At 26.8% G+C, this 12,841-nt stretch overlaps 1 protein-coding gene across 1 annotated transcript in view; it reads right to left on the bottom strand.

Moving 5' to 3' along the window:
- LOC107456971 (uncharacterized) overlaps positions 1-11,266 on the bottom strand; it is a 64,539-nt gene extending 53,273 nt beyond the window's left edge. The window contains exon 1 of the mRNA XM_021146400.3: positions 10,766-11,266. Coding sequence (XP_021002059.2) covers positions 10,766-10,775 — 10 coding nt within the window. The 5' untranslated portion in view covers positions 10,776-11,266. The remainder of the gene's footprint in view (positions 1-10,765) is intronic.
- Positions 11,267-12,841: the final 1,575 nt, after the last annotated feature.

The raw sequence follows: 12,841 nt of genomic DNA, 5'->3' as shown, positions 1-12,841 counted from the left end.
TTTAAATTTTATTACTTCGGTTAAATTTTGACAAAAATTACTGGTTTTTTTTTACAGAGTTTAGCGTATATGCAAAAAAATCACTTATTTTTACCTAAAAATGTCCATTGATAAAAAAAATTATAATAATAATATATTTTTTGCTAGCTTACACATAATAAAACAAACTAAATAGTTTCTAAACATTTTATATTAATATTTATAAAAAAAAGTTGTTGAAACTAGTCGGATAATTTATAAGCTTTTTAAGATGTTTTACCAATACCTATCAAACATTACTGGAGGGACAATTTTATCAAACAGTACTGGAAGGACAAGGAATCTCTTTATTGACAATGATAAAGTACCAATATGTTTTAGTAATTGTTATTTCTCTTCACAAAAACTTATAATTTAAACCGAGTTCCTTTTTTTTATCTTATATATATAATTGTAATTTTTATATTTTTCTCAAAGCAAATATTTTTAGTTTTCATCACAGAAAACCAAACCTGCAGCAATCGGAAAGCAATTTATTTCATGTTCATTAGTATTTTGGGGAAAAAAAATATCAAAAGTTGACTTCAAAAAGTAGAAATTATAATCTTCTTTAGAAAGATTTTCTCTTATTCCTTTGTTGTTATTGAAACTTCCACCAAAGCATAAAGAATTTTTTTTTCATTTCACTCCCTTAAATTCTAAACTTTTATAGAAAAAATTCCTAACTAAGCATAAATTAAAATACTTTTAATTAAAAAATAAATTCTCTTGTAGTGTATGGTAATAATATTTCTGTAAAAATTACATAACTTTGGTTTATAAAACTAAAATATACAGTATTTAACCTACTCATTTGGTAAATTTTTCCATTCATATAATATTGGTTTGACGGGAATTCTGGTTTTCAAAATTATAGTTCTTATTTCCACACATTTAGTAAGAAAATACAAGACTTAAAAGTAAAAATAACCTAACAAATGATTTTTATGCGATGTTGCAAGGTATCATTATGAAATAACCAAGTTTTACCATATTTGCCAAATTTTATCACATATTAAAAAAAACTATATTTTATTGTTAATTTTACCAAAATCATTACCAAAAATCTTCGATATAAATTACCGAGCTTTTTGGTATTCCCAGAGAGCCAGAAACACGGTAAATTTTACCATATTCTGTTAGCTTGACCATACATTTTTGTCAGTGTGTAAGAACAAATAGGCTTAACTTCCTGAAATAGTAAACGGAAATATATGAAGCAAAGTAACAGGTAAACGAGATTGAAGTCAGTCACGAGACAAGGAAAAATACATTTGCCTTCAGTCGTATTTTTTAGTGCTAAAATCATGACCTTGTTCACTATATTGCAATATTAAAAATTAAAATGCTATTTTAATTTTTACAATTGCCATTTCTCTTCTGTGTGTTTTTATAGTCATTTAATACATAAAATTTCTGAAAATGATGCGATTCGTTTAAGGTTTAAAAGCATTGAAATGTGTATGGATGAAAGTCAACGAAAAATATATCATATATTTAAAATATCTATCATGTCTAATTCATGTGATATTTTATACATCTCCATCCATTTAAATATCGCGTTAAAATATTGCTGAACTAGGTGTGACTGTTACTTAAATACTTCTTGTAACTAAATATTTGAATTAACTGTAATTATATGTGTGACTGGTTAAAAATATATGCTTAGAAGAATTTTCAAGCTTTCATAGTGGCATAGCATACTACGGATGTACAGTGCGCAAAAAAGTAAACGGACCACCCTGAATAGCTTTTGAACTGCTAGAACATTGGACTGAATCTGAATGGTTCGAAGGGATGACTTGGTTGGTAACGGTACTGTTCCTAGGTTCTATCCCCACCGGCCGAAGACTCCCCGCGTAGTAAATGGTGACTGATGCACGTTAAATCTGTGGAGTCGCAAAGTCCTCCATGTTCCCATAACAAATCAATACCTCTGGGGGTACTGATCCAGGAGTTTCCTTGTCTTCTGGATTAGTTCAAAAATACAAGGCTACGGAGGTTAACATTAGTAGTCGTAAACCCAAAATTTGGGTCGGCTGCTCAACGACGGATAAAAAAAATATGCTAATTAATTCGTGCAGGCAATATTTTAAATTGTGAAATCAGATACAAAAACGTACTTTCACGTTCTTTTTTTTTCAATGGATTTTGATTTCTAACCTCCCAAATTTAGGGGATAGTCGCAGTCTGGGAAATATGGTTCAAATAGTTTGGTCAGTAGAGCTGTCCGAAGTTTGAACCCCCTAATATTGATTTTACTTTTTNATATATTTATAATATCTATCGTGTCTATTTTAATTTTTTCATTTGCCATTTATTTTCTGTATGTTTTTATAGTCCTTTAAAATATAAAATTTCTTGAAATGATACGATTCGTTTAAGGTTTAAAAGCATTGAAATGTCTATGGATTAAAGTCAACGAAAAATATGTCATATATTTATAATATCTATCGTGTCTATTTTAATTTTTTCATTTGCCATTTATTTTCTGTGTGTTTTTTATAGTCCTTTAAAATATAAAATTTCTTAAAATGATACGATTCGTTTAAGGTTTAAAAGCATTGAAATGTCTATGGATTAAAGTCAACGAAAAACATGTCATATATTTATAATATCTATCGAGTCTAATTCATGTGATATTTATACATCTTCATCGATTTAAATATCGGGCTAAAATATTGCTGAACTAGGTGTGACTGTTATTTAAGTACTTCCTGTAACTAAATATTTGAATTAACTGTAATTATATGTATAACTAGTTAAAAATATATGCTTATAAGAATTTTCAAGCTTTCATAGTGACATAGCATGCTATGTATGTACAGTGCGCAAAAAAGTAAACGGACCACCTTGAATAGCTTTTGAACTGCTCGAAGACTCCCCGCGTAGTAAAGGGTGACTGATGCACGTTAAATCTGTCGAGTCGCAAAGTTCTCTATGTTCCCATTACAAATCAATACCTCTGGGGGTACTGATCCAGGAGTTTCCTTGTCTTCTGGATTGGTTCAAAAATACAAGGCTACGGAGTTGAACATTAGTAGTCGTAAACCCAATATTTGGGTCAGCTGTTCAACGACGGATATATAAAAATATGCTAATTAATTCATGCAGGCGATATTTTAAGTTACGAAAATCGACACAAAAACGTACTTTCACTGTATAAACATATGTACGTTCTTTTTTTTCAATGGATTTTGATTTCTAACCTGGTAGTCGCAGTCTGGGAAGTATGGTTCAAATAGTTTGGTCAGTAGAGCTGTCCAAAGTTTGAACCCCCTAATATTGATTTTACTTTTTCCGTATTTCACCATATCTCGAGAAATTTTTAAGCGAATTGAAAAATTTGTTTAGCCACAGATAATGTCATGCAAAAAATAAATTTTAGTGAGTATATATTATTCTTTAGTTTTTTATTGATATTTTATTATTATTTATTATTTTTTATTATTTTTATATTGGGTGAAAAAATTTTGAACTGCAAGTTATACAATTTTTTACATCATATTAAGGAATACATTTTTACATGGCAAAATACAAATTTGAACAAAATCGGTCAAATAGATCAAGAGAAAAACAGTGAAACATTTGAACCCCATAATGTTAACTTTAATTTTTGCGTCTTTTTTCATATCTCAGTAATTTTTAAAACGAACCAAAAAATCTTGAAACGCAATTTTGAAGTTCATTTACCCAAAGAGGCAAAAATAATTTTAATAATTATTTATTAAGTTTTATTATTTTATTTTATAATAATCGAAAAAAAAAAGAATTTTATGGTATACAAAATTCTACAGTAGAATGTAATTTTACACTAGAATGTAAAGAATGTAATTTTCAATGGCAATATATGAAATTTAAACAATAAAATTGGTCAAATGGTTCTTGAGGAATCAAATTTTAAATATATAACTTATTTAAGACACTAGAAAGATGGAAAATTAATATATACCTATATTGCCCAAAAGCAGTCAAAATGTCTGGATTGTGAATGAGTAAATAAATTTGTTTGAAATTAATTTTTAACATTTTTTATATTATTTACAGTTATATAACAAGTTATTAGTAAATATTAACAATAAAATAATTTATATGTTGTATAAAAAGTCACAAAATTCTAAGAAATTGTGTCATTATATACATCATTGTTTTTCTAATTGAAATTAAAAGCAGTTAAGACTTCCTTAGGCAATCTAGCGTTAAAATTGAACTCAGAATACCATTTGATCGATTATGCTTAAATTTTATATTTTGTCATTTTAAACTACATTCTTTGCAATGATGTGAACTTTTTCATACCACACATACAAATTCTTACGAAAATTCAGCATTCGTAAAAAATTATTAAAAATTAAATAATATGAAGTCACATTTATAAAAGAGTATTTTATAATTTTTTTACGTGTATTTAACTACTTAAATAATATATTATCAAAAGATTACGGTACTACACTGTTATAATTGGATATTCTTAATACTGTGTTTGGAAAGGATTTACTCATAATTATCCATGTAATTCCAGATTCACAGACTCAGCAAAAGAAAGTTTTTTAAAAAGAATAATAGAGTAGGAAAGAAGATTACTGAGACAATTTAAGGAGATAAAAAGAATAATCTACTTATAAGGTTATTTTTCTTGCCTACCGTTCTAACGAGATGCTAAAGAGTGTTTAATTCATTTTGTTTTGTTGGTTTCTTTAAATAATGATCGATATTTGAGTAAACGTTATTTTTGTTATTAATGAAAATATTTGTATTTTTTAAGCTAAGTTTAGGTTAAATTGTTAACTATTTATATAATGCTTAAAATATATTTATTGCCAAAGACAACTCCGCGTGTAGTAAAGGGGCACGTTAAATCTGTCGAGTAGCAAAAGTCCTCCATGTTCCCATAAGAAATCAATATCTCTGGAGGTACTGGATTGGAGATCGATTGTTCTCTGATTCAGGTCTAAATTACGATCTGTGGATGAATGAATGGATGTATGAATGGGTGTCCTATAAACGGGTGCGACGTATGGTGTGGCAGAAGTCGAATTCTTGGCCATAGATGGCGCCACTGGAAAACAAGAACAATCGCACCCCTCTGCCTAAACAGGCATATATCAACAACAACAACATTGCCAAAGACAAAATTAGTCATTTCTTCTTTTTTTTACTTAAAACAAATTTTCTTTCACTAAATCCAGAATGGGATGCCTGCAAGTGACGTAGTGTGGGTATCTCGAACCTGATTGGTTGTTGAAACGTGGCATTTGTTATGTTAGCAATTGTTCTTTTTATTCCATTTCGAGTAAGCCAAGCCGTTAAAGTATCAATTCTTTAAAGTTATATATTCTATATTCCTATGCAAAGATTTTCTTCATAAAGATTTCAGTTCTCTTACAATATATTTCTTACTTAACACAAAGACGGGCACGAAGATATGTAGAACATAAACTAATTATGCAAAAATATATCATGGTTACAGTAAATAAATAATAATTAAAAATTGTATTCCGACAAATTTGATGTGCGATACGTTGCTGTTTTTAATTAACTTCCAGTTAATTAACATTCTAACTCATGTGGGGAAACTTAGCTCAAAACTTTAACACGCCATTTTGCTTATAAGCGATCAGCTGGCGATAACGTCATAGGTCACATGTGTGGGTGTCTGTGATCTTCGTTTTCTTGAAGTGCAAAATCCCAATTAGGGATAAGTTTTTATAATCAAATCTATGTTTCATAACTATTTTTGTAATAAACAGCTCGAATGCAAGGTCTATGACCTATGTTCATAACCAGGTACTCAGAAAAAATAATATACATCCTTAAACTATATGATATCGTGCACATTTGATAAATTAATTTAAAAGGTGAAGTTTCATATCAGAATATTTTTAATCATTTCTCAGAAATTAGGTAAAACTTTATTTATATGAGTAGGAAGCACACTCTGAACTACAAACGTTTCGTTTCTGAAATTGCGAAGGTGGAGCCAGTATTTTTTTTAATATGCTGGCTAATATACTTTTAATATACGTTGACTTTCAAGTAAAAATCTATTTGACGTCGTTTTCCAAGAACAATATTTTTTTAAAAAGTTAAAGTTCAGTTTTTAAGGTGAAAGTTTTGGTGACTTCTTAAAAAAAGTTCAAATTTAAATGTCACCAATTTAAAGATAGACACATTTTAAAAATATAGATTTACTAAAGAAAATACTAAAAATATAGGTTTCGTGGAGCAAATTAATTTTAAAACATTCCTTGTAAAAGCTCAAGCACGTTTTCTTTCGAAAAAAAAAGAAGAAAAGTTTTTATTTGTTAGTCAATTTTTGAAAAAATCTTATGCAAATTTTGAGACACCTTTTTTGAAACTGACATTCACAAAGTTTTAAAGATGTATGTTTTTTCGACCATTTAAATATTACATTGAAAAAAGAAATCTGGTAAAACTATCAGAATATAGTAAAATTTACTGTGTTTCAGACTTTATAGAAACATCATAAAGCTCAGTAATTTTTACCGCATTGCTTTAGTAATGATCTTGGCAAAATTTACAACAAAATAAGGTCTTAAAATTTGAAAGAAATGACGTAGAAATGAAGCAAGAAACTACACACGTATGATTAAAATTTGGGAATTTTATCATGATACCTTAGAGCATGGTATAAAAAACATTTGTTCGGTTAAATTTACTTTTCATACTCAATGTGTAATAATAAAAACTATAATTTTGAAAACCGGAATATTTTTGTAACCAAGATTACGGTGCTTTTTACCAGAAATGTTAGTACAATACAATACGGTAATTTTACCAGATTTTTTTCTCAGTGCAATGTTCCGCGAAATGCTAGATGTTAATTAAAAGCATTTATATCCTTACTCTTATGTGTAATACTTATTCTTAATATGTAGATTTGTATGCATGAGGAAAAAAAAATTTTTTTAAAAATAATTTTTAGTTCTATTTAAACATTGTAACTTTAAAAAACAACAAAAAAGATTCTTATTTTAATATGGTTAAAAATACCGAATTAAATAAGTTAAAATGACTTATTTCTAAGAATGTTTCGTGCACGTATGATTTAAAATAGAAATAAAATGGAGGAAACACTTATGTAAATTTATTTGTTGCCTTAATTATAGAATAGAATAGAGAAATAATAGAATAGTAGTATACTTAATATAAATTATGAATTATAGAATATTTCATCGAAGACTTAATCGCTTTTGATACAAATTCTACATCATCTACAATTTCAGTATTCTGAAGTTTTGTTTTTCATTTCTAATTTTGACATTTGTTATTCATACATTTTACAATTGCTAGAAAAGAGCTTTTCAAAAATATTAAATTCATATATATCCTATATACCACTTCATAATTTTTTTTCGTGGATACTAGCATAATAATTGCATTGAGCAAAAATTTATTTTTCTTTTGTATCATTTTTTATGTAAGTTTTTGCTTATGTTATATTTATTTATTTCATATTAGTTTATTTGCATACTAATAAGTTTTCATTTTATTTTTAAAATATTTTTGTTACTTACGGTAATTAAATCTTTTTACCCTAAATTTAACACACATTCCTCTTTACACAACCTTTATTTATATTTAATTTATTGTGTCTAAATAAAAAATAATTTTAAAGGAACAAATTTTTTTTAATGAAAAGTAGTGGTAAATTTCTTTCTTCTATAAAATTAAATGATTTAAAGTTTTTTTATTTGTTAGTGAGTATTAAAATAATTTTAATGAGGAAACTTCAAAGAATTTGAACATTTCTCAAAACAATAACTTTACATAAATTTAAAACCCACTTTTACAATAGAGCACTCTTCAAACCATCTACCTGCTGAAAGTTTCGATTATGAAAAATTCCTTTCAAAAGTGAGCTTATTAAATTTCGAAATTATGACACTTTTAAAGAACTTCTTAACGGTCATTTTTAGAATAAGATATGATTTGACTCTAACATGTAAGGCATCATTTTAAAAATAGAGCTCTATTGAAACTATTTGTTTACTAAAAATATAAATTTCGTGATTCAGATTCGTGAAATTAATATTTAAAACGCTCCTTGTAAAATTTAAAGCGCATTTTCATAAAATAAAACTCGACATTTGTCTGCCATTTTTGAAAAAAGCTTAACTCTTATACAAATTGCTCGACCACTGTACTGAATATTGACATTCATATAATACGAAAACATATAGGTTTCTCTGAACATTTAAATATAATTTTCTAAAATGTCCCATGTACGTTGCACTGAAAAATATTCTGGATCAAATTATAGTATAAAGTACCTGCATTTTTTATACATCATTCGTAAATTCTCTTTTATCATAAATCCACTTTTAACGCTAATTATTATGCCGTAATTTTACAGCAATATTTATTTAATTTGATTTATTCGTGATTTTACGGTACTTATTACTGTTAAAATTAATTTTAAAAAATTTTAAAAAAATAATAATTAAAAAAATATGATATGCCATAATTTTAAAGTAATATTTATTTAATTCGAGTGATTTGTGATTTTACGGTAATTATTACTGTTAAAATTACGACAAATCATTTTTTTTATTCCGTAACATGTTGCAGTAAAAATGTATTTAACGGGAAAAGCTGTATTTTTTACCTTAATTTGATTTTTTATAGTGTAGGTGTTAATTGAAACACTTGGCGTGTATTCTTGATAAAGAAAAATTATAACTTATTTAAATAATTTTCAGTTAAATCTAAACTTTGTAACTTTGAAAAACAATAAGAAAGAATCTTCTTATTTTAATATGGCTAAAAATGCTTAATTACTGTTACAAAAATTTATTTATTAGGTTTCTTGCAGATATGGTTTTGAATATTAATTAAAAAAATCAAAACAATCATGAGAACTTATTTTTAAACTCAAGTAGTGGTTATAAAACATTTTATCGACATCTTAAAACTTTTTTTATAAAAACACATTTTATCCATCTACAATTTTAGTTTCCGAAGGTTTTATTATTTTGGAAATTGTGATTAGTATGTTTTAAATTTCAACCAAACATTTTAAAATTTTAAGCTTTAGAAGTAAGTTTCTCAAAATAAGAAGTAAGTCTCCTTTTATGAATTGATTTTTTGGCATACACTAACCATTCTAATTATATAAACTACAGAATTATTCTTCAATATAATTTATTCTTCTATTTATGTAAATTGTCTATTTATTTCTTATTAATTTATTCACTTGCCAGAAATTTTTTTAATTTGTTATTATTGTAATAAAAAAATATTGTTGACATTTTTTTTAAAATCATAACATATCTCTACTTTTATAATGTTCTAAGTCTTATTTATCATATTTATGCAACTCATTTTACTGTATCTCATGAAAAATTAGTTTTAAAAGAACAATTTTTCAAAAATGAAAAGTCAAAGTTAATTCAAAAATAAATAATTAAAATAAATTTAGAAAAAAAATGGAAATAGAATAACATAAAATTATTATAAATGAAATCAAATAATCAAAGTTGTAATAAATCATAATACATATGAAATAAATGAAATAAAATAATATGAGATTTAAAAATAGATATAATATTAAATAAAAACAAAACATGATATATTATAAAATGAAATAATTTAAGTTTTTAATTGTTGCTTTTGTTGTTTTAAGTCTAGAAATTTTGTTATTTTTTGAACACTTCCAAAGTTTAGTTTATTTTCTAAATAATTAAATTTATATATTCAGTATGCTTTTTTAAAAGATTTTAATGCCAAATTTAATGACACAAATTCGGGTGAATAACGTATATTTTTTTCTTGAATTATAATTTCTCTTAGACTGCTTGACTTACTACATAATGAATTATTAATTAACTATTTATAGTCAATAAAAATACAGTATATCGTAATGAAAGAAATATTATTTTTGTGTTTGGAAACCAACTCCTAAATAAAAAAAAGTAAAAACGTCAATTTATAGGCAATTTATTATATTTTTATTAAATTAGATGTCCTATTTTGAAGACTATTTTACTTATTCATGATTATATTAAATGAAGTGATACTTAGTGTTAAAGATTTTATTGAGTAAAAACAATGTTTAAAATCGCAAATAGTAACATTTATTAAAGCTTATATACGTTTTGATGTCGTATAGTACATCTTCATCAGTAGAATAAAGCTAGTGGACACTAACTATTCGGATAGAATAGCCAGATACGGTAAAAAGTGTGAAAACATTAAAAATTGTCAATTGAAAAGATTTTTAAAAAAAATATCCAAATATTTGATCAATATAAAGTGATCATCAACTAATGAATATTTGTTTTTAATGAAGTGAAAAGCTCTTAAATCCTGTTCAATATATGAAATACATTTAAGAATAATAATGGTAGTTAAAAATGCAGCAGTGTAAGATTAAAATACATAGAAAAAATTTCCGACCCAAAGCTCTCGTATATACTGAAATAAATACAAGTAACTACATAAATATAAGTAAAATGTGCATTATATCAAACTGAAGCTTGTATATGTTTTTAAAAGTTTTACTATTTGTGGTATTTTAAATGTTCTTTTTTACTTAATCGTTAATATAAACTCTCATTATCGTTATATTAATTCTCGTTCGTTAGAAAGTGTTCCCTACAATTTTTCTCACAATTTAATCTTTCCTAAAATTTGAAAAATTTACCTTTTTTCTAAAATTTGAGCACACTGAAAAAACTATTAATTAAAAAAGAGCATAAATATCATCAATAGACTCATAACTTACCTTTATTCATTTAAGCATTCCATTAATAATCTTTTTTACAGGCGAAAATCTTTTTTTCCGTCCAAGCAGACGATATTTTATTTTTCACGCATTCATAATGTTCGAAATTTGAATGATATCATAATCCACAAGTCAACTGATTTCAACGAAATGGAACAAATTCGTAATTTAATTTTAAAACTCAATTAAAGATTAAAATCGTTTTATCAATATCCCATGTCCTCTGATAATTTCCTTATCAAATCAGCATCAGAAACTGAAGTGAAGCCAAACAGTTATTCCACCGTTTTGCACCGTGACCAGCATAGCATATCGTTTGCGGTTTTTGTTTTGTTCTTCAGAAGCAAGTTAGAAATTCGCATTATCGTCACGCTCTAGTGTTGCGCACCAAGAGAATGGACCTATCATAAGAACTCAAAGAAACACTGATGAAAAACCTTCTGAAAAGTGTTTTCATTTTACTTTGATTTGCTTTTTCACACACGAATTATCATCCCTCAAAAGAAAGAAGAAAAAAAAAACAGCAGTTAGTTCTGCATCACTTTCGCGGGTATTTAAAACACCGAATTCGGGTTTAATATCTATTGTCGGAAAGCTGAGAAAAGCGAAATCATTTCTTTGAAACGTCTAATTTTCTTTTGTTTCTTTAAATGAATACATAAGTACTTTTTGTAAATACAAATGGCGTCGACATTGCATGTCGGATGGATCTCATTTTCAGTCGTTTTCACAAAGCACTTTCTTCGCACAATCTCTTTATAAACTTTCCATTAAAAACAATATGTAATTTAAAAGACATTTTACTTTATGTTAAAATTCGAAACACTAGTTACAATAGTAATCAAGAAAGAGATCAGATGTTATTCCTTTTATTTCAATTACTTCCGCATTTTTCATAATTCTTTCATTCATAAAAGTTAATTAAATCCGGGAAAATAGACATTTAATAATGTGAAATGCTCGAATTTTTTACGAATACTGCAAATGAATGTATTTCTAAACGAAGAAAGAAATTCTGGTAAAATGTATGGTAATGACACTTCTGGTATAGAAGACCTATGATTCCGGTTAATAAAACCAAGGTATACGGTATTCAAGCCTTTATTTGGTAATTTTGATCCGTCTGCTTACATATCATAATGGTTTACCTGAAATTCTGGTTTTTAAAATTATAGTTTTCTTTACCACACATTTAGTAAAGAATATAAACGAATAATTAAATATAACAAAATAAATGGCTCTTTTTCAATACTCTTAGGTATCATTATAAAATAACCAAATTTTATCAGATTTACCCAATTTTATCACATTTTATAAAATCATATTTTATTGTTAATTTTAACAAAATCATCCCAAATGCGCTGCGGTTAAGATTACCAAGCTTTTTAGTGTTCCCATAGAGGCAGCACACTAGAGCTGCACAATGGGCTGTTGGCGACAGTGTGGGAAACATCCCTGAAGATGATCTGGAGACAACATGCACACGTCACATCCCGTTTTACAGGGAGGACAAATGCACACACCATCTATCCATCCGCAGATCGTAATTTTGACCTGAATGAACATGATCAATCTCCGATTCAGTACTCCCATAGGTATTGATTTGTTATGGGAACTTGGTGGACTTTGTGACCCCGACTGATTCAGTCCTCACGGGGAGTTTTTGCCAGTGGGAATCGAAATACGCTGACACGGGTCCAACGCCCTACCAGTCAGACTGTCACGGCCTTAATAACAAGGTTTAATTTTACTATATTCTTCACCATACTTTTCTATGTAGTATTCACCATACTTTTCTCCTCCCTATATGAGTTTAATTTTTCCTCCTTACTAAAATTTGTAGTTAGTTGTTACTATTTAATTAAAAATGTAAACTTAGGTGTTATGAATTATTAAGTAATTATTATTAATTAATTAATAATTAATAACTTTTAATAATAAATTAAACTTCAGTTGAAATGATTATTAAAAGTTGTTTATTTTATGTGTTACTAATTTTTCGTAATTCTAGATTGTTACTAGTTAACTCTTACTAGTTAATCTGTTACTAGTTAATCTTTAGTTAAGCATTACTCA

This window comes from Parasteatoda tepidariorum, chromosome 9 (genome assembly GCF_043381705.1).
Source record: "Parasteatoda tepidariorum isolate YZ-2023 chromosome 9, CAS_Ptep_4.0, whole genome shotgun sequence".
NCBI classification, from domain to species: Eukaryota; Metazoa; Arthropoda; class Arachnida; order Araneae; family Theridiidae; genus Parasteatoda; species Parasteatoda tepidariorum.
Note: the sequence above shows the minus strand (reverse complement) of the source record. Positions and strands in the feature narration are given on the sequence as shown.